The sequence below is a fragment of the Equus asinus genome, chromosome 15 (assembly GCF_041296235.1).
Source record: "Equus asinus isolate D_3611 breed Donkey chromosome 15, EquAss-T2T_v2, whole genome shotgun sequence".
NCBI classification, from domain to species: Eukaryota; Metazoa; Chordata; class Mammalia; order Perissodactyla; family Equidae; genus Equus; species Equus asinus.
In genome coordinates, this window is record NC_091804.1 from 29,937,457 (window position 1) to 29,960,202 (window position 22,746).

The window sequence follows — 22,746 nt, forward strand, 5'->3', positions numbered from 1 at the left end:
AGCTTCTAGAGGCCGACTGCATCCATGGCTCATGGCCCTCTTCCGTCTTCACAGCCAGCAGTGTAACATCTTCCAATCTCTCTGACTCTGACCTTCACTTCTGTCATACCTCCTTTTCTGACTCCAATCCTCATGCCTCCCTCTTTCACTTATAAGGACGCTTGTGGTTACGTTGGGCTCACTCTGACAATCCAGGAGACTCTTCGCATCTCAAGATCCTTAACTTAATCACGTCTGCAGAGCCGCTTTTGTCATGTGAGCTGACATATTCACAGGTTCTAGAGATTAGGAAGTGGACATCTTTGGGGGGCTATTATTCAACGTATCACACTATCCTCTATCTATCTATCATCTATCATCTCTCTCTCTCCCTTTTTCTCCATCTCTCTCTGTCTCTAATTATCCATTCATCCATCTCTCTATCTACCCACCTACCTATCTATCGCAGCTGTTCTCCGACAACCCGAGGCCTTCCCTTAATCTCTTGGTTCCTTGTGATCCCTGAGGCTATTAGTATTGAATTCACTATAAGAGTGCCTGACTCATTGGATGTGCTCAATACTTAATGGTTGAATAAACAAATGAATTTTGTTGCATTCCTTTTGTTACTTAAAACAACACTCTTACTTCTGGGGCCTGGCTGGGGGGGGGGGGGGGGTTGGGGGTGGGGGGGGAGGGTGTAGTGGTTAACTCCGGCTTCCCAGGGTTCATCAGTTCAGATCCCAGGCATGGACCTAGCACTGCTCATCAAGCCATGCTATAGCGGCATCCCACATAAAATAGAGGAGGATTGGCACAGATGTTAGCTCAGGCCAATCTTCCTCTACACACACACACACACACAACCAAAAAAACCCCCAAATCCAGCACTCTTACGTCTAAAACAGTGGTTTTTCAAACTCCAGAATTCTGTCAAAGTTTTATTTGAATTTAATTTTTATTCTATTTTTTAAATATCAAAAAACTAGTAAAAAACACCTCACACACTTCTGTGGTATATCCCAAATATTTTTTGTCTCTATCAAAATGATATAGATTGTATGATCTGTAAACACTTTAAATTGAACTTATAAAATGAGTTTACAATAATATCATTGTTCTCTCTTTTGTTCATTGAGAGGAGATTCCACTATCAAAAAAATGTGCAAACCACTTCCCTGGGGCAGGGCTGGTCTGTCCTCCCCAGGCCAATGCTCCTGTGGATGGTTCACACTGATACGGGCTTGGGCTCGGGCTCGGTGATTCAAGGAGTCAAAAGAAAGATTTCTTGGACTCTCAAGGTCTAACAGTAGTGCTTTTTTTATTCAGAGAATAGCATGGGGACAGGACCCACAGGCAGTGAAGAGCTGCAATGTGCTGAGGGTTAGAGCTAAATTTATAAGGCAGAGGTATGTGAGTTATTTCTCTACAAGACAAAGGAAAGATCATGAAAAAAAATCATTAAAATGTTATCAGTGCAGGTGGGGTCTGGTTACTGGGTGGTCCTATAACTTTAGATAAGAATCAGATCAGATTAAGTCAGGACGTCCTATGCTTCCGGAGATGGTATGTAGGGCAGGACGCCTGGGGCTTCTCCCAGGGGCAGCCTTGATCCTCATCAACACGGTCACTATGTCAGTTCTTCCATCCCTCTGAGTTCATTTGTCTCACTGGTCACTCACTTGTGAGTCATTTATTTATTCAATAAATTCCAGGGAGACGGTAAGCTCTCAGATGCCAGGCTGGGTCTGTTCTGTTCACCCTGTATCTCCAGCACCCAGGGCAGGGCTGGCCCGTTGTAGGTGCTCATGAAATGTTTGCTGGATGAATGACACTCACTGCTTCTGTGTGAAGTCCCACGATGGGCATGGGGTATGAGGATGAGTAAGATGCTCTCTCAGCCCTTAGGATGTCCACAGCCTGGTGCAGGAGGAAGATATAAGACTGGTCCGCTACAATATGATGCACTAAATGCTGATGGGAAAGGTCTGAGCAACGGCGACTGGAGTCAGTGTTGTCATCAAACAGAACCTCCTGTAAAGTGAATGGGACTAGAGTTTGCTCTCTGTGTGGACTGAGTCTTAGAATCCTGCAGTGTTAGCTTGGGAGGAGCCTTAATGACCCAACGCTAGCAAGACAACTCTGTTAGGATTCCCTCCATCCTCGCTCCCAAATAGGCGTGTATTTTCTGTGAATTCACGATTGCTGTGAAATGCAAAAACCAGCAAGTGAAATCCCCTCCCCCCTCCCCCCTCCAACCCACTAGAATAGTAACTGTGAGCAGTTCAGCGTCAAGCCTGTAAGATTTTATGCTTCATAAACATATTTACATACATGGAAAACATCTATGACCTAGGCTATGTATGTGATTATATTTATATACGCAAATTGGATTATACTACCTGTAGTAGTGTGAAACAACCTCTCCCACTTGGTAAAATTTTTTAATGGAAATAGAGATCTACGTTGTTCCCTTTAAACGCTGCTTGATATTTCGTTTTATGACTGAACTGTCCTTTCGTTAACTAGCCTCCTCTGATGGGCTTTTAGACTGTTTCTTTCTCTTTTCCTTTCTGTTTGTTATTATAAACTACACTGCATTGTCTTAGGTATATATCTTTGTTCACTTATTCTTATGATAAAGTCCCAGAATAGGAATCACTGAGTCCAAAGGTATAGACATTTAAAACTTTGAAACATATTGCCAAGTGGTTTCCCAGGAGGGTTGCACAGACTCACTAAGAGGCTACCAGCCTTTGTTTCTTTATGTTCTTGACATTCTTAACTGGACATTATTGCTCTTTTTAGTCTTTGCTAATTGTATCTTGTTTTAACTCACTTTCTTTTATTATTGGTGCAATTGAGCATCTTTTCACAGGCTGAGAGTCTGATAGATCAGAGGCAAGAAGACTCATTTTGAATCTAGAGCAGCAGTCAGATTCCCTTAATCAACAGTGGGTTAAGGGACTCGACCAATTGCACACAGGTATTTTGCAGAATAACTCACTTTTACAAAGTCCACCTAAACTCTTTTCTTTTTTTTTTTTTTTTGAGGAAGATTAGCCCTGAGCTAACATCTGCCAATCCTCCTCTTTGTGCTGAGGAAGACTGGCCCTGAGATAACATCATGCCCATCTTCCTCTACTTTATATGTGGGACACCTAGCACAACATGTCATGCCAAGCAGTGCCATGTCCGCACCCGGGATCCGAACCAGCGAACCGCAGGCCGCCAAAGCGGAACGTGCGCACTTAACCGCTGCGCCACCAGGCCGGCCCTTAAACTTGTATTTTGCTCATGTGCAGCTCTGAGGTCTCTGCCATTGAGGATAATGTCAATGGATCTCTCCAGATATCCTGTACCCTTAAACCTCCAGACACACACCCCTGTATGTGAACCCAAGCACCTATTGAATCACCACACACAGTTTAAATGTATCAGTGGTAGAAGGACAGCCTGAATCTTCACCAAAGCCCAGCTTCACCACCTACCAGCTGTGGGACTCTGGGGAAGTTACTTAACCTCTCTGAGCCTCAGTTTCCTTTTCTGTAGGATGGTTGTGAACGGCAGTTCCTGCCTCTTAGGCTTGTTGTGAGGATGAAATGAAATTAATGTGTATGAAGGGCTCAGCACAGGGCAGTATGAAGGGAGCGCACCTTATGTGCCAGACACCGGCCATTAGAGGAAAGGTCTCGGGGTTCAGCCCACATAGCACAGGTTTGTTCTCATGTGATCAGTGAATTCAAGCCTCCTGACTCCTTGGAGTGATAGAAAGATCCGCACCTGAGTCTTTTTTTTTTTTTTTTTTTGAGGAAGATTAACCCTGAACTAACATCTGCTGTCAGTCCTCCTCTTTTGGCTAAGGAAGACTGGCCCTGAGCTAACGTCCGTGCCCATCTTCCTCTACTTTGTATGTGGGACGCCTACCACAGCATGGTGTGCCAAGTGGTGCCATGTCTGCAGCCGGGATCCGAACCAGCGAACCCTGGGCCACTGAAGCAGAATGTGCGAACTTAACCGCTGCACCACCAGGCCAGTCCTGCATCTGAGTCTTAAATCCTCTATTTATCCTTGGGAAAGTTACCGCACCTCTCTGAACTGCTTCCTTTATTTGCAAAATAAGTGCCATTCTAATACTTGCTGCTGTTTACACACGTCTTCCCAGATCTCCACTACAGAGCTGTCACCATGTGCTGCAGCCCCTAGGACTAGGCTGCAGCCCTGGTGGTTCCGCCCGGCTTTACAGCAGATGCTCTTGCAGGCGCATCTCTCCAGGCCTCACAGCAGGAGGAAATGGGCTGACTCTTGTTTACACACCAGCAAGGGGCGGGTCCCTTCTGACAGGCCTTTCTGTTTCCTCTCCTGCCTCACAGTGAAGCAGAAGGAGAAGGCGCCCCTTCACTGAGGGGTTAGGCTGCCGCCCTTCGCGACTCTGGGATTCTCCATCCCCCCTCCTGCCAGGTTTGGCCAGCACATGCTCACAGAGCGTGAGCATGTCTTTTTTGTGACACTTGTCAACCCTGGGTGTTAGCAATCTTTTTGGTGTTTGCTAATCTGATGGGTGAAAATATTTCATTGTCTTAGTCTGCGTTTCCCTAATTACTTCTGAGGTTCAACATCTTTTCATACTGAGCATTTACATTTTCTCCTCAGTGGCTGTTCATTCATATCTGCTGTCTACCTTTCTATTGGATGTTTTTTGAGGATATTTTTTTCCTTATTGATTTCTAGGAACTCTTTATATAGACTAGAGAATAACACTTCATCATTTGTTGCAAATATTTCCTCTCAGCTGATCACTGGTCTTATGATTTTGTTTATGGTGTTGTTTGTAATACAGAAGTTTTAAATTTTGATACAGTCAATCTTCAGGTGTTTACAGTTATGGCTTCTGGATTTTATTTTGCTTGGGGAGGTGTTCCCCACCACCCCTTATTTTTTCCCAACTCCATTCTCATCACTCCCTAATGCAGGCTCCTATCCATCCAGCAAAATTCCTTTATACTTATCAGCATAACAACTTGCCCCCTTCCTCTGAGCTTTGCATATCTCATTCCCTCCTTGACTTTCACTGACTCTTCCTTTAAAACTGAGTTCTAACGTCACCTCCTCCAGGAAGCCTTCTCTCTGCAGCCCATCCTGCTCTGGTTCCTGCTCTGTCCCTCAGGGCTCTTTGCTCCATCTTAGGTGGTTTGTAGGCAGCTCATTAGTCAGAAGACAGTTTTGCTTTTAAACATCTGTTGGAGCGCTTACGATGAGCCAAATGTTTTGCATGTCCTATTTTACCTCATCCTCACAGCCCTGTGTATACTATCGTCATCGTCATCATCCCCATTGTGCAGGGTGAGGGAGGGAAGACTAAAATAGTTTCCCATGGTCACACATCAAAATGACAGACCCAGACTCAGACCATCTGACTCCAGGGCATCAACCCTTGGCCACTGCGTGGAACGTCTCCTATTGCTGCCCTAACAAATTGCCTCAAATTTATTATCTTATAGCTCTGGAGGCCAGAAGTCCAAAATGGGTCTTTCTTCCTGGGCTAAAATCAAGGTGTTGGCAGAGCTGTGGTCCTTTCTGGAAAATTGAGGGGAGAACCCATTTTCCAGCTTCTAGAGGCTGCCTGCCCCCTCAGCTCATGGTCTCCTTCCGTCTTCAAGCCAGTAGCAGCCAGTGAGTCCCTGTCATGCTGTCATCTCTGTTTTTCACTCTTCTGCCTCCTTCTTCCTCACTTAAGGACCCTGGCATTTCCTCTCCACCGCCCCCCCCCCCCGCCCCCGAGATAATCCAGGATAATCTTCCCATCTCAAGGTCGGTTGATCAGCACCCGTAATTCCATTTGCAACCTTAATCCCGCCTTGCCATGTAACATATATTTACAGCCTCCAGAGGCTAGGACCTGGGCGCCTTTCTCGGGGGAAGGGCAGTGTTCTGTCTACACAGCCACTCTTCCACACGGCTTCTCCAAACCGTAGTCAGCTGCCTCTACCCCCAGGAGTTCACCCCGCCGCACCCCTGCAGAAGCTGCAGGTTGGATGGGTGCATCAGAATCACCAAGGAGGCTTATTAACACCCAGATTACTGCACCCACCCCCAGAGTTTCTCATTCAGTAGATCTTGGACGAGGACTGAGAATTTACAGAGTAGATTTTGCACATCCAAGTTGGAGAGATTCGCATATCCAAGTTTTCTAGTAACTGAATCAACCATCCAGTTTTAAATTTAAATTAGTTACAATTAAATAAAATTAAAAATTCAGATCTCCAGTCATACTAACCACATTTTAAGTGCTCAGTAGTCACACTCAGCTAGTGGCTACCGTATTGGCCAACACTGTTCTATACGTTGCCCAGCATATTAAAATATCTGATTAAGTGACTCAGGGAGGAACAAGCTAGTGTCTATGACCTTGTGCAAAGAGAGGATCAGGGCCAGCCTCAAACCCCTGGGGAGCTTTCAGAACCTCTCTGGCAAGCACCAAGGGGATGGACAGCTGGCTGGAAGCTCATTTGAAGGGGCAGCCACCACTCGGCTTCAGCTAATTGTTGTCACTGAAGGATGGGGCCCCAGGATTATCATCTCTTTTGATTTTTTTCCCAAGAGAAATTGAAACTAGAGGACTTTTAAATGTGAGACCTCCTCCTGTTCAGATGATGGCAAGCTACATTCATACGTGGTAAAAGCCAGTGGGGGTGGCCGTTCTGCCATTTCAAATGGAGAATGGTCAATCCTGATCTTCTGGTTGGGAACATCTGTCATCTCAGAGGTCATGGGCAGTAACTTAATTGCCCCCAGCCATCTCAAAAATGCAGGCTGCCCCTCCCAGAAGTGCTATGTGAGTTTCAATGCAATCCATCCATTCCCACCCCACTTTTGAAACCTTCTGTGCAATTCTTTGAACCCCAGCCACATAATGATGCTCCCAGGCAGTGCCTCCCAGCCCTGGCTGCACAATGGAATCAACTGGGCAGCTTTGAACAATATGCATGCCCAGGTCCCATTTCCAGTGGCCTTGGTGCAGGGGTCTGGGGTGTCGCCTGGGCGCTGGGACTTTGAAAAGCTGCCTGGGTGGGTCCAGTGCACAGTGAGGTCTGAGAACCACTGGCCTGGTCTCCACACCTGAAACACAGCTTCTTGGCCAGCGGGTCTCCCATTTCTCTGGCTGTTGCCCACCTTGACCAGCTGAAGGGAGCACCCCCAGCTGTGCCTTTCTCTTTCTCCAGGCGCAGCCTCAGATCTGATTCAGGAATCTAAATTCCATTGATTGTATTTCAGAATGTTCTCATTCTTGCTGTCTATAGCACAAAATAGCCATACTTGAAAATTCCACAACCCAGAGATCAGCTCCAGCAGGATTATTATGTGGAAGAAATATGGTGAGCATCGTTGAACAATTCAAAGAATGAGCACACTGGCTGGAATGAGCCAGTCTTATCTTAAGGGAAAAGTTGTTGCCTTACAGGGGTTTTAGGAGCTCAGTTAAGATGAAACTCAAAAATGTAAATGCAGGATTTGCCTTTTACGACCCACCGCCACCCTGTCCCCATAGGGATTGCTTCATGGATGGCAGTGTTGCTGTGTACTGATGTTTAGGTTGTACACTGCATAAAGATGTTACATCCAAAGGGGCACCATCCACATCATAGCCATGTAAGTTATACAAAAGTGCATGTGTGGGCATGGAGAATCCAGACTTACTGGCAAGTCCTAGAGCAGCAGAGGAGAGACCCTCCATCATAAGCCCCCACTGGCACCCATGCCATGTATAAAAGTTCATGGGAGAGTATGAACAGGGAGCAAACTGTGGAAAGGCCACTGTCTCTGTTTTTTCCTTCTTGCATCTTCTCCTGTGCACTCTTCAAAGTCGAGGACGGTTGTCACTGGGTGTCACCAGGCTCCTCTGAGCATTCAGCATTCAACTGTCCTTGTCCCATGCTGAACCAGAGACTGGTGTCCGTGTTTCATCATATGGCCTCTAAAACAACCCAACTCCTAAAGCACTGGCTGGTAACGTTGATTTCCTGAATGTTCGGAGAGGAGAAAAAAGACAGATCACATCACACCCATACAGCAGTTCCGCCCGTGGGGGCAGTCGTCTCTGGCCATCAGCTCATCCCCTCTGTCCCTCCTTTCTCTTCACTCACAGCTTCTTACCTGCCTGTGTTCCCCACTCAGCAAAGTGAAGCTTGGCCTTTCCCCAACAGTGACCGCCTGTTGCTCCTCCGGCGTGCCCCACTGGGAACTGAGCTCAGTCCATCTCGTTATGATAGATTATTATCCAACGATAACTAGGAGACAAGGAATCTTCAAAAGAGTCGGAACTACTGGTAGGAGGGAGAGCTGGGGCTGAGTCCAGGCCGGTGGTATTTCTTTTCCAACCACAGGCTGCATCTGGCCAGTGAAAAAAAAGCTAAAGTCAGAATTAAGGACAAAAAGTTACACAAGGGGCTAATTGCCTAGTGGTTGAGACTATGGGTTATGGAGCCAGGCTTCCTGGGTTCAAAGTCCAGTCCTACCATTTACTAGCCAGGAAACCTTGGGCAAGTTACTCATCTGTAAAATGGGATAGTAATAACAGTAGGAACTTGCGAGGATTACAGTTACTCCATGTAAAGCAGAGGTTCTCAGCGGGGGAGATTTTGCCCCCCGGGGGACATGTGATGTCTGAAGACATTGTTGGTTGTCATAAGTGGGAGGGATGCTTTTGGCATCTAGTGGAGGGAGCCCAGGGATGCTGCTAAACATCCTGCAATACACAGGACAAAGAATGACCCAACCGAAATGTTGCAGGGTCCCGGGTTGAGGGAGGGACCCGGTTGCAGTGCTCAGAGCAGCACCTTGCACCTGGTAAATGTTAGTGCACACTGGTCAGAGTGCTCAGTGCCAGCCACTCCATGGCCTGTGTCAGGGTCACTTTGTCACTATGACCATGTGGGCTGTGCTTGTGACTAGAGCCTTCTTAACTCATTGTAGCTTCTGGAACAATCAAGATGAAGATAGTGGTGATGCTGCTAATAATAATAATTAATATCACAACAGTTCCTATTTCTTGTGCACCTAGTATAGGCCAGATATCTCGCCAGCCATCTTATTTACATGTTTTCGGGTCCTCCCAGAGAAGGTGGCTGTGATTAGCCCCTGCTTTGCAGAGGAGATGGAAGCTCAGGGAGGTGAAACCTCTCCCCCAGGATGTCAAGGCGTAAGGATGGAGCTCAGCCTCTGTTTAACTCCAGAACGCTGCCCACGCAGCCACTGCCCTTTTCTGCAACCTGTCAGTGTTTCATCAGAGTCAGGGAGGCGACAGCAAGGGCAGGCGCTCTGAGAGGAGTCCAGGGCTGCCTAAGAGCCCTATTGCACTTTGTGGGGAGGCCTCGGCCAGGCTGAGCTGGAGAGGAGGCCAGCCACGCCTCCACCCGCACCTCCTGATGTGCTGCATTCCTGGTCCCTTGGTCATGCTGGCTTCTGGCCTCTCTAAGCAGGCTCTCAGCTGAGCTTGAGTTTCCTCGGCCCTGCCCTTTGGCAACTGCTTTTGCCGCCCTGTCATCTGATTCTTGGGGCCTGCCCTGACCCCAAGGGCAAGGGTCTTGCAAATCTCCCATCCCTACCCTTGTTTGCCTATTCTACAGTTATGGAAACTGAGGCCCAGAGAGAGAAAGGGCCACATCCACGGTCACACAGAGAGTGAGGAGGGGCTTGGACAGGTCACCGGGAGGGAGAAGGAGCTTGTTTATGCGGAGAGAAAGGCTTTGCATTCGGGAAAGTTCTAAGCAGCTGTGAGGGCTGCCCTGGCCCTCTGATCTGGTGGCGTATCTCATCCACAAGCTGGGCTCGCACGACTCTGGCTGCTTGCTGTAGGACAGGAGCTAGGAGCTGCTCACCGGCTGGGCAGTCTCAGGCAAGTCACTCATCCTGCCTGAGTCTCAGGTGGGAAGCGCCCAGAAGCAACACATATTCATCAAATTAACACTCACGGAAGACTTCCTGTTCCAGGCACCTTTCTCCACCTCTCTACCTGGCCATCGAGAGGCTCAATAAAGAAGGAGCTCTTACACTGTGCTGCCTGAGGCAGTCTCCCTGTGAAAATGAGGAAGCTGAGGCTGCCAGGTTCACGGCTCCCCAAGATCACTACATGAATCAATGACAGATCCAGGAGTTGAAGTCAGGCCTGTCTGAACTTTGAAACTTGCCGATCTGGTTATCCGTTGTTTAGTGGGCAAGCAGGCAGTGCTCAGTAAAAGCTTAAAAACAAAATTACAACTAGACACAATTAATTGTGCTGTACACTTAGGATGTGTGCACTTTTCTGCAAACACTATGCATCAATAAAATGTTAAAAACAAAACACAAAAAACCTGACCTGTTTGTGAAGCTCGAAACAAATTCTGTGGATGTGCTGCGTACCCGTCGTTCTCTGGCTAAATGGGGGACTCATTGCCACACTGCGACATGGGAACTTGGAACAATGACACATTGAGAACCATGGGATGTCATTTCATTTCTGTTCTTTCCTGTGCCCCTGTCTGATTGCCTCAAAAAGTTCACCCAGAGAAATGATTGCTCCCCTCTCACCACTTAGCCGTCAAAGCGGTGACACAGTTGACGCCTTCTGTTTTGGTTTACTCACCGCGGTTTTCAAACTGTCGTGAAAACACACAGATGCTAGTAATTTCCAAGCGAATCGCAGAGCAATGAAAGGAACCGAGCTGTGCACCAGCATGGGGTACCAAACAGATTCACAGGAGGCGCACTGACTAGCAGTTTTCTTGAAAAGAATAAATAAAGCGGAACAGCCAATTTTATAATTAACTGGGAATTGGTCTCCAGTGAAGCTTCTGCTTGGGGAAAACGGCCAAGCTGTTGCCGGGGAGAGGCTGTGTGCCCTGCCTCTTCCTGTGGGCACTCGTGGACCTGAGATTTCTTTGCTTTCCACATTTGAGTGTGTTTCAGGATGGGAGCGTTTATAACCTGGAGTCGAGCTCGGTGTGTGACAGGACTCCTGGGGAAAGGCACAGCCAAAGTCTAAGGGTAAGGTGCTCGCCGGAGAGGCCACATGCAAAATGAACATAAGGCCCCTTGTTCAAAAATCACCGAGAATTTCAAGATGATAATAGTGGGGCATTAAACCAAGCATGAGGCCCTTCTAAGCATGGGTCCCTGTGTGACTGAGCAGGTCATACCTCGCTGACGCTGGCCCTGAGTGGTAGCTCACACCTCCGGAAGTTGGGGGGACATCTATGGGTGGCGTCTCAAGCTGAGGGCAAAATACAGCCTCAGGGCCTCCAGGGCACAGGACCACACAAGATGGGGCCAGGTAGACAGCAGGAGCAAAACCAACACCCTGTTCTGGGCTGCAAAAACAAAAGCAAGCAAACAAATCCAACAGAACAATCCTTTTTGGAAGCCAATTTGACAAGAAATGTCAAAATTCCACAACCCCTTTCATTCAGCAGTGGCACTTGTAGCACTCTCTCCTCCTGTTACCTCGGCACAAAGGAAAAGGTGGTAGAGAGTAAGGTGTTTATCTCAGGGTTCCTTGTGATATTGATAAATGGAAAGAACCCCAGCATCTGTCAAGAGGGGATGGATGAAAAACCACGGCACCTCCCCAGATGAGGACATCTTGTGTAAAATGCACTGTGTGGGTGTCCCTTTTGAGATTGAACTGCTCAATGATATCGTCTAGGACCTAGTTTTTAAAGTTTCTTTTTATTGCTGGATGTGGTGTCCTCTTTGTTCTAAGCCTGGATCCCCATCGTGTGACCACCAACTCCTTGGGGCTACTTGTTTTTCACCCATGTCTACAGCAAGTTGTCTATATCCCAGAATTCCCAACAGAAGTCCTGAGCTTTACCTTCTTTGAATTAATTCTTGTGACTGGAGGAATGCACACGGTGGTTCTTTTCTTTTCTGTTTTTTTTTTTTAAATAATAGCTTTATTGAGATATAATTCACATGCCATATAGTTCACCCATTTGAAGCATACAATCAGACAGTTTTTAGTATATTCACAGAATTGTGCAGTCACCATCACAAGCAATCTTAGAACATTTTCATCACCCCAAAAGAAACGCTGTACCCATTAGCAGGCATTTACACAGTGGATCTTAACCTAAGCGTAACTGAACCTGTTTCGGTGACTAGGATGGAGTGGGTGGTGGCTGCCACACAATGGGGATGAGTGGAAAGGATGTTGGGAAGGCAGCCATGATGTCCACTACACCTGTGCTCCACTCACTTGTGACGGTGTGACCTGCCTTTATCCTGCCCTTGTCCCATGATGCCGACGGCCTCCTGCAATGCGCCTGTCATTGGGACTTGCCTTCTCTACCTCACCAAGCTCTCATTTTAAGAATGACGCCAGTGCAACAGGAGAGGGCCAGATCTCATGTAAAAGGGATGCAGTGGCCAGGATTGGGGAAGCCCTGCCTTGGCAGAGGGGACAAATTATGCAAAGACATGGAGGTATGGGAGAGACCGGAGAACCTGTAAACTCATAACTGGAAAATGAGGTTCATGTGGGGAGTAGCAAACTATGAGGCTGGCGTGTTTCTGTCAATCTCACATTTCCAGCAGTTCTTGCTTACATTTTTGCTGTGCTGTTAAGTGCATCAAGGTTCCTAACATCATAGGTTCTTTGTGGATTTACTCTTTCTTCCCTCTTTGAATGATTTTTAATCTGAAAGTACTATTGATATCTTTGTCATTTTTGTTGGCATTTACCCAATATTTGGTCATCTTTTTTTTACTTTACCCTTGGCTATTTTGCATTATGTGTGCTTCCCCCCCAGCTTTGTTGAGATATAATTGACATATAACAGTGTGTAAGGAGTACGATGTGATGATTTGATACATATATATTGCAAAATGATTACCACAAAAAGGTTAGTTAACATCTCCATCACCTCACATAATTACTATCCCTTTTTTTTGGTGGTGAGAATATTTAAGATAGACCCTCTTAGCAACTTTCAAGTATCCAATACAATATTATTAACCCTAGTCACTCTCCTACTCATTAGATCCCCAGAACTTATTCATCGTATAGCTGAAAGTTTCTCCCCTTTGACCGACATCTCCCTATACCCACCCCCACCCCCGCCCCCAGCCCTTGGCAACCACCAATCTACTCTCTGTTTCTATGAGTTCGGCCTTTTCAGATTCCACATGGAAGTGAGATCATGCAGTATTTCTCCGTCTGACTTACTTGACTCAGCAATAATGCCTTCAGGGTCCATCCATGTTGTTGCAAATGGCAAGACTTCCTTCAGTTTATGTCCAAATAATATTCCACTGTGTGTGTGTGTATACATATATATATATCACATTTTCTTGATCCATTCATTCATCGACAGACACAGGTTGTTCCCCTGTCTTGGCTATTGTGAATACGCTGCAATGAACATGGGGGTGCGGGTATCTCTTTGAGATGCTCATTTCATTTCCTTTGGATGAATACCAATACCAGTGAGATTGCTGGACCAATACCACTGAGAATGCTGGCTCTATTTTTAATTCTTAAGGAACCTCCATGCTGTTTTCCATACTGGCTGCACCAATTTGCATTCCCACCAACAGGGCACAAGGGTTCCCTTTTCTCCACATCCTCGCCAATGCTTGTCATCTCTTGTCTTCTTGATGATGGCCATTCTAGCAGATGTAAGGTGATATCTCATTGTGGGTTTTTTGTTGTTGTTTTTTTTTTTTTGGTAAGGAAGATTCACCCTAAGCTATCACCTGCTGCCAATCCTCCTCTTTTTGCTTGAGGAAGATTAACCCTGAGCTAACATCTATGCCAATCCTCCTTCATGTGTATGTGGGACGCCACCTCAGCATGGCTGACGAGTGGTGCATGTCTGAGCCCGGGATCTGAACCTTGGAACCTCAGGCCACCGAAGCAGAGCCTGCTGAACCTAACCACTATGCCACAGGGCCGGCCCTATCTCATTGTGGTTTTGATTCACATTTCCCTGATGATTAGCGCATATGTGCTTTTTTTTTTTTTTATACATCTTTTTTTATTTTTTTAAAGATTTTTTTCCTTTTTCTCCCCAAAGCCCCCTGGTACATAGTTGTATATTCTTCGCTGTGGGTCCTTCTAGTTGTGGCATGTGGGACGCCGCCTCAGCGTGGTTTGATGAGCAGTGTCATGTCCGCGCCCAGGATTCGAACCAACGAAACACTGGGCCGCCTGCAGCGGAGCGCGCGAACTTAACCACTTGGCCACGGGGCCAGCCCCCCGCATATGTGCTTTTTAAAAGCGACAATGGATGACTTTCTTTTTTACCCAAATTGAGTCCTTTTTTTTTTTTTAAAGATTGGCACCTGGGCTAACAACTGTTGCCAATCTTCCTGTTTTTTTTTTTCTGCTTTATCTCCCCCAACCCCCCTGTACACAGCTGTATATCTTAGTTGCATGTCCTTCCAGTTGTGGGATGTGGGACGCCGCCTCAATGTGGCCTGACGAGCGATGCCATGTCTGCGCCCAGCATCTGAACCCTGGGCCGCCGCAGCGGAGCGCGCGAACTTAACCACTCGGCCACGGAGCCAGCCCCGAGTCCATTTTTTTTTAATAGGGCTATTCAGACCATCTATGTTTATTGTATTCTGTGCCTTTTGTCTGTTTGCAGGTGGAATAAAGAAATTTGTTCTATAATCTTGCCTGGGATCATTATTGAACTCAAATATCTGTAGAATTTACAGAATATACTTTTTCGTCATTTGAGGACATTGGGGATGTATTTCCTCTCTCTAGTGGCAGGGCGGTTTATGATCCGTTTTGCTGATAGGTCTCAGAGGTCTATGTGGATTCCAGTCCCGAGTCCACCATTTCTCAAGGATTCTGGGTGGCAGCATAGAAATTTTATCCCCAAGCTCATCTGGAGCCCCAGAATATCATTAATCTGGGCCAAGAGATTTGTACTGTCCTATTCTGGGATTGTTTGCATGAAGTGGAATCAAATAATATGTGTAGAAGTTTATGCAGAAGAGGGGGATTAAAGGAAAAATGCAGGGAATCCGGGACCTAAGAGAAATCACACAGCTGCTGGCTGGGCCAGGAGAGGCTGGAACTGGGACCTGGAAAAGCAAACTGAGGTCCCCCATCTCTCCATGGCTGCAGAGGGTCCCGCCTGCTTCTCTCGGAAGAATGGCTGCTCCAGCCCCACCATTTCTACACGGCCTCCTAGTTCATGTGCCTGACACTGAACCCCTCAATCTCTTGGTTCAACAACTCGAGACAATCTGATTGGCTCGTTTGATGATAGCACCTCTGTGGTCTGGTACTTCGGTCTGTTCAGATCTGGCTGGAGGAGGGGAAGGGACAAGGTGGTCACATGTTATAAATAGGAAAACTGAGCAGTGAAAGTCAGAGTCACAAATAAAGGGGTGTGGGTAGGCAGAAGATAATAGACATTTTGGGTAAAAATCCAGTGAGATGAGGCAGGGGCTGCCCTGTGGTTTCCTCACCTGTCCTGATGTTTACTTCCCTCTTATTAATATTTCCTCTACCACGTGTGTCAAAGATTGTTCACCTTGCCCAAGAAGGTGGAAAGAAGCAGAGCCTCCTGGCCCTTTCTCCATCCTCTGCAGCGTCATTTGTTTCTGAGTGATTCTGGTGGGGCGATGGGTAAACTGGTCCATTTACTGAGACTAGCCGTGTGTCTGTCACCCTGAGAAACGTGCTTGGGAAGCTCGCCCGGCTCCCAGGGGCCCCAGGCAGATTTCTGGAGAACCACAAAGCCTCAGGACAGACCCCACCACGGGCAGAGCCTTGCCTGACTCCTCTCCTCCTTACCCACTTGCCGCAGCTCTGGCCCCTCCCCAGGCCCAGTTAATCAGCTTCCCCAGAAGAACCTCGTGCAAGCAGCATGCCCGGCAGAGGGCTCCCCCTCCCGGCTGTCCCCAGCGGAGAGCTCGTCCATGGATGGCTTTTGGACGGAGGTGGAGTGGATCCAACAGAGGGATGAACTGAAAGAAGAGAACAGCCATGGGAGCGAAGGCCGGCTCCCAGAAGGTGAGGAGCCCCGGCTGGGGCCTGCGGGGCGGAAGGGAGGGTCTTATGCAGGGGAGGACATGCGAGAGGTCCAGACATGAACCAGAACATGAAAGGGCTTATCTCTGTCTGGACTGTTGTATCCTCTTCACTGGGCTCCCTGCTCCACCCTTGCTTCCTGCTGTTGCTCTCCACACAATAGTCAAAATGATCTTTTAATCTTGTAAATTAGATGGTGTCCCTTCTTAGATGAATCCATTCAGCAAATGTTTATGAGGGCTTGTTATTTTCCAGGCACTGTTTTAGGCACTGGGCACACAACAGTGGACACAAAACAAAGTCCCCTGTGGAGGTAACAGTTGAGTGGAATTCTACGTCCTCTGCTCACAATTCCCAAAGGTCTCCCCCTCTCTCTCAGAATAATAGACAACCACGTGTCTCCTTATCTATTACTGCGTAACAACCTACCCCTAACTTAACGGGGTAAAGCAACGATCATCATCATTATCGTAATTGTTAGATCTCACTGTTCCAGGAGTTGAAGGGTCGAGCTAGGCAGTTCTTGCTCAGGGACTCATATGCAGTTACGGTCAGATAGTGGCTGGGGCTGCAGTCACCTCAAAGGATTTCTCACTCGTGTCTGGCCGTGGATGTGACCGTCATCTGGGCCTTACCTGGGACTGTCACCTGGAATACCCACTCTTGGGTTCTGCGTGTGACCTGGGCTTTCTCGTGGCATGGCGACTGGGTTCTAATAATAAGAATCCAAAGAGAAAGAGAGGGAGAGAGACACACAGAGAGAGACAGACAGAGAGAGCAAGCACCAGGCGGTAGCTGTCTCACTGTTATGACCAACTTCCGAGGCGGGGCAGCATCTCTTCTGTTGCATCTTCTTTGCCTAGTTCCAGCTGATTTCCAAGAGGAAGGGAATTAGACCCCACCTCTTAGCGGGGTGAGAGTAGAGGAATTCGGGGACACAGAGCCCCACCACAGCATCGCTTAAAAGGCTTTACACAATCACCCCTGTGCCCCAGCTGCGCCATCTCGTCCGCCCTGTCTGCCTCTCTCTGCTTCTGCCTCTCTCTGCTTCTGCCCCTCGCCACTTGGCCTCCCCCACACTCCTGCCCGAGGACCTTGTCCTCGCTGCTCCCTTGGCCTCGCAGCTCTTCCCCCAGGACCTGTGTGGCTTGTTCTCTCCAATCAGGACTGGGCTCAAATGTCACTTCCTCGGAAAACAGTCCCCAGCTTCCCTGTGTAAACAGCACCCCTGCCCCTCACTCTCCAGCCCCTGCCCGGCTTTATTTATCGTCACCTGCCATGACACAGGCATCCCTTCATCTGTGTCCCTCACTGGAACGTAGGCCCCAGGAGGCCAGGGACACTGTCTGTCCTTTTCACTGCTGCATCCTCCACGCCTGGAACAGACTGAGCACGTTCTCATGCTCCATCCTCCTTGTTCAGTGAATGAGGGAATGAAAAGGGCATCCACGCGGAAACCTCCTTGGTGTGGGGCATAGAATTCAGCTGTGCCAGGCCATGGTTCACAAAACACAAATGGTGATAAGGGTGATAAGGGATCCAGACTTCCCCAGGGCCTGATGGTCTCCTGCAGTGTCTCCAAGTGTGGACGGCAAATCCCTGGTGGTACAAGAGCGGATTCTAAGAGATGCCCTCCACCACAGGCCAGCTGCCAGGCATCGTGATATGACCAGCAATCTAATGTCAAAGAAAACAGAAGGCTTGGGGTCAGGGTGGCGAAAGGAGAACTTTTTTTTTTTTTTTTGAGGAAGATTAGCCCTGCGCTAACTACTGCCAATCCTCCTCTTTTTGCTGAGGAAGACTGGCCCTGGGCTAACATCCATGCCCATCTTCCTCTACTTTATATGTGGGACACCTGCCACAGCGTGACATGCCAAGCGGTGCCATGTCTGCACCTGGGATCCGAACCAGTGAACCCCCGGCCACTGAAGCGGAATGTGCACACTTAACTGCTGCGCCACTGGGCTGGCCCCAGGAGAACTTTTTTTGGACAACTAAATGAAACAGGGGCTTTTTTAGACTCACGGGGCAGTGGGAGCTTCTGGGTGGCATGGAGCCAGGAATGTTAATATATTCATTGTTTTCCCATTAACTTCTACTTATGGCAGGTGATGGTGGATGATCCACTTATGCTTGGGTTAGTGTTTCCTTTTAAAATAGATTGAGTAAAAATGTGACCCATGATTAGGGAAAAACACTTAGTAAATAATTTTCCAGGACTTCTTAGGTACAGATAAAAATTATACAGTGGTTGGCGAATGCCTGCCTTTCGGGAAACACTGGTTTATTGATAAGATCCTGCACGACTGACCCCGTGGTGAGCAGGAGAGAAGGAAGTCCTGGCTTCACAATAGCCTCAGCACCTCCACCAGCTGACACATGTTCGGGGAGGACGCACAAAGTTGTGGCCGCCCCGGAAGCATTTGTTTGATTCCCAAGCGAAGGGAGATCTGGGGGAAAGACTTCTGTGTCTGGCTTATCCGCACAACCCAGGCTGCCTGAAAAGCAGGATAGGTATTTTGAACCACCAGCGCCTGGTTGACTAACTTGGTCACAACTGAATACACGCCCCCAATCTGCTCACACGTGTATACCCCTTCCTTCCCGAACTTGCACCTGTTTCCCCCACAATAAGGAAAGAATTCGCCAGGCCAGTTCTCAGGTGTGATCTGAAGACCCCATTGCATTAGAATAATCTGGGGAGGACAATCCAAGTGCAGATTTCCAGGCCCTGGGCCTGAACTCCTGGGACGGGATCTCTGGAGGCGGGACCCAGGACCCTGCGGTCTCAGCGGGCCCCACGATTTGGATGAAGGGTTTTACTGTAGGACCACAGCAGTTCCTTATGAAGCCCAGTTGAGGGGACTGTTCCAACATAAATAAGGTCTTGCATAGAGAGGGACTTTCCAAGGGGACACCAACTGCTTGCCCACGCTCTGCACGGCTGGGCCCACGTGACCCTGGGGTGGCTTCTGCTAGATTTGGGAGAGGATGAGAGTTCATTGCTACATTCCAGGATCAGAACACACAGGTGCCCTTCCTCAGCCTGCTCTGTTTCCCAGGGTGCACAGGTTTAAATCCAACTGATTGACGCCATCGGTACCCCCCACATTCTCAGATGTCTTGTTAGATCTTCTCCCCGTTGAAGAGTTTGGCTGGTGTCAGTGGGTCTCATGATCAGATACGTGGATGCTCCTTGCGTCTATATGAGTGTGTGTTTCTACATGTGGCTTTGGTTAGTGCGTGTGACTGAGTGTGTAGTTGGGTATATTCATCTGGCTGTTCCCTCTGTTGGCAGAAGGAGACACTGAATCCCAGTGGCTGCAGGACACAGGCCTGTCGGGCCTCCTTGGTGGCCTGGACTTGGACAGTCATCACCAGGGGCTCCTGTCCACCCTCACACAGACCCAGGTGGCCGCTGTGTGTCGCCGGCTGGATAGCTATGTCCGCTCGACCCGAAGACGACACAAGGCACCTGTCAGAGATGTCAGGGACGTCTTTGGGGTTTTCAATTCAGGAGTAAGTAAGTGGCGTAAGAGTCAGTGCAGGCTCTGTCTGCCTGGGGCCTCTGTGATGCCACCACGTCCTAGGGGACGCAGTGATTCTGCTGCAGGGCTGTGTTGGCGTGTGCTGGCATACCTGCTTGCATGCCACTGTGGCCCCATGTTGCAGGTGTGTATTTGCCTGTTGCCATTGTGTGTCCTTGGGTGGGCCTGAAAGCTTAGGTTCTCTCTCTCTATAACTATTATCAGTACAATTATAATACCTTTTATTGTCATTTGTATATCCTGCTGGCACCTGTAACCTGACAGATCATGGGCATCTTCTTTCTCAGAATAGATTTGAAGTGGCATAACATGTGATTAATACAACAGGCATTGAAGCCAGACAGACCTGGGTCCCAGGGCCTGCTCCCCCACTTAGCAGCCATGGGATCTTGGGCAAGACCTTCTGAGCTTCAGCTGCTCTGTGAAGAAGGGGTCATGGATGGCTCCTATTTCCCAGTGTTGTGTGAGCATCATCTGCTTCCCACACAACTCATGGGGAATTGTCTGTAATTTGCAACTTGCATAGGAAATGACTTCAGAGAATGGAGACTCGGGTATGAAATGGACTCAACTCAGTTCTGGGACTTCTACATGTCCAGGTAAGCGGCCTTCATTCTCCAGGGCCCTGGGAATCCTCCAGGCTGCACAAAAGGGCTGCTCTGTGAAGTAAGAGAAGGCGCATACCTCTGAGCATTTTCCCCTTCTTGTTGGTTCCTTGCCTTCTCTGCTTGGGGTCTGTAGGAAGGAGCCCCAAGGGGACAACTTGGGCCCTTGAATGGGGTTCTCCCATCAGGCCCATTGGGCCTCAGCCTGGAAAATCACATTCTGGGCAATGAACTTTAGCAAGGAAACTACTTCCTGGGGCAATGGGCCTTAGCTGGAAAATTACTTCCTGGAGCAATGGGCCTTGGCTGGAAAATTTCTTCCCCGGGGCAGTGGGCCTGAGCCCGAAGCTTATTGACTTGATCCTGGGGCTTGAGCTCGAACCTGGGAAATCACTTCTTGGGACAAAGGGCCTGAGTCCTCAGCCTAAGAACTTGCTTCCTGGGGACATGATCTCAGCCCCCTAATCTTAGGCAATTGCTACTGAGTTTCCCGGGGCCTGAGCAAGGACACAAGCCTGGGAAATGGCTTCCTGGGGCTCTGGGCCTGGAGCAGGTAGGGAGGCAGCTGGACCTGACTGCTGCTCTGTTCTGTTTCTCCAGTGGCAGCAGAGCCCGAGGGGCCACAGGCGCAGGCTGGGAGGGAGGAAGCCTTCCACATGGACTCTGCCTACTCGGAACAAGCTGCATTGCTCCTGCAGAGGGGCGGGCCGTCCCCGGGAGGCCCCTGTGCCTGGAGCAAAGGGTCTCTGCCGGTGAGGACGCTGCCCAGAGGGCTGGTGGCCAGGCCCCATCCTTAGGCACCAGCGCATCCTGCCCCCCCCCGCCCCCACCCCTTCCATGCTGCCCGGCACCCAGCACGACAGTTGTTGAATCATTCGCTCATTTAATTCATGCCACCAATATTTACTGAGTGACTGCCCATGTCAAGGACTGGGGGCGGGGAGCTAGAGTCTAGTAACAGTATCAAGATTTTCATTTATGCCCTTCTTTTTTGCTTTTAGCCTTAGAAGGTCTTCCCTCATCCAACAAATTGACAACTATCTACCTATCTATATTTTTCTACTTATTTTTAAAATTAACTTTGGTGTCTGGTGTGAGACAGACCCAACATCTCAGTTTTTTTCTTTTCCAAATTGTTTCAGCACAGTTCCTTCCAAATTAGGATATAATCATTTATATTCAGTTTTTTAAGATTGAGGTAAAACTCACAGTAAAGTGCACAGATACTTGCCATGCACAGCTGGATGTGTGTACTTGTGTGACTCCCACCAGATCAAGGCATAGCCCACTTCTACCCCCTCAAAGGCCCCCCATACCCTCTCCCAGTTAAGACCCCTCCCCCAGGGTAACCAGGTAACTCTCATCAGGCTTAGTTTTTCCCAGGTCCCACTGCTCCTAAGGGAAGAGGTTCTTCAATGACCACATTTGATGTGTTTGGGTAATCCTAGGTGACATTTCACTGAGGGCTTCCCTGGCCCCGGGGCACTGTTCCAGAGGCTTTGCTCACACTGGCTTGTTTCCCTACCACGCCCTAGGACGTGGGTGCTGTCATGGCACCCCCACTTTACCGATGGAAAACAGAGAAGTGAAGCTCATAGAGAAGTGACAGAGCCGGCTGATGCTGGGGCCCCCAGAGGTTTCCTGAATGACCGTTACTCCCTACTGCTTAGGAAATTTGCCCCCAACCCCGCAGTAACCTCTACTGCAATGTGAAAGTATTTCATCCATTCAAATAGAATTTTTCTTTTTATTTTGAAATAATTTTAGACTCGCAAGAAGTTGCAAAAATAGTACAGAGTTTCCAAGTACTCTGTACCTACTTTCTCTCAGTGATCTCTTAGGCAACCATAGGACATCAAACAAAATTCTTAAATAATGACTTTCTATTTGTAAAGCATCAGAGATAATTAATGCTCAATATTATCTTCTAGCTTTGATGAGATGGCTTCCCCCACTAAACTATGAATGATGATAATAATTAATAATCCAAGGGTACCACATATTGACCTTTTACCATGGCCCAGGCATTATACCAAGAATTTTACATACACTATTTAATTTCATTCTATTATGTTGACAGTAATTGTGGGTGTAAATAAACAAAAAATAGTAATAGTTATAATTATTGAGTACTCACTATGTGTCAGGCATTGTGTTTTATATGCTTTATGTAGTTTAATCTCCCCTACAACCCTCTGAAGTAGATACTGTTATTAACCCCATTTTACAGATGAGAAAATTGACACACAGAAAGGTAAATTATTTGCCCAAACTCACAGGTAAAAGTTGGAATTTGATCCCAGAGTGTGACTCCATAAGCCGTACAGTGAGCACTAGGCTGTATTATAGCCAGAATATTATTACCTACAACCACAGTATGCTTCCTTTCCCCCCTTAGGGCACTGGAAGGGGACACTGGGGAATAATCTGGTCAAGTCCCCCCGGCAACGTAAACAGACCCGTCCCCACCTCTTGCTGTTTTTCACCCGATGCCGGCAGGAAGGCGCCGGGCTGCCTGCAGATCCCCACTGTGGCCTCTAGATGGCGCGCTCGAGCACCCTTTATTTTTCAATTAATACTCTAT

The 22,746-nt window shown here is 48.1% G+C and overlaps 1 protein-coding gene across 3 annotated transcripts in view; it reads left to right on the top strand.

Moving 5' to 3' along the window:
* The window catches only part of ARHGAP40 (Rho GTPase activating protein 40), a 38,707-nt gene that overhangs the window by 2,263 nt on the left and 13,698 nt on the right, over positions 1-22,746 (top strand). For all 3 annotated transcript variants that reach the window (XR_006514001.2, XM_014847192.3, XM_070485927.1), the window contains exons 2-5: positions 15,786-15,991; positions 19,308-19,528; positions 20,084-20,156; positions 20,763-20,914. Coding sequence is in view for 2 of the 3 variants with exons in the window: in XM_014847192.3 (XP_014702678.2) it covers positions 15,786-15,991; positions 19,308-19,528; positions 20,084-20,156; positions 20,763-20,914 (652 nt within the window). In the remaining variant the exon portion in view is untranslated. The remainder of the gene's footprint in view (positions 1-15,785; positions 15,992-19,307; positions 19,529-20,083; positions 20,157-20,762; positions 20,915-22,746) is intronic.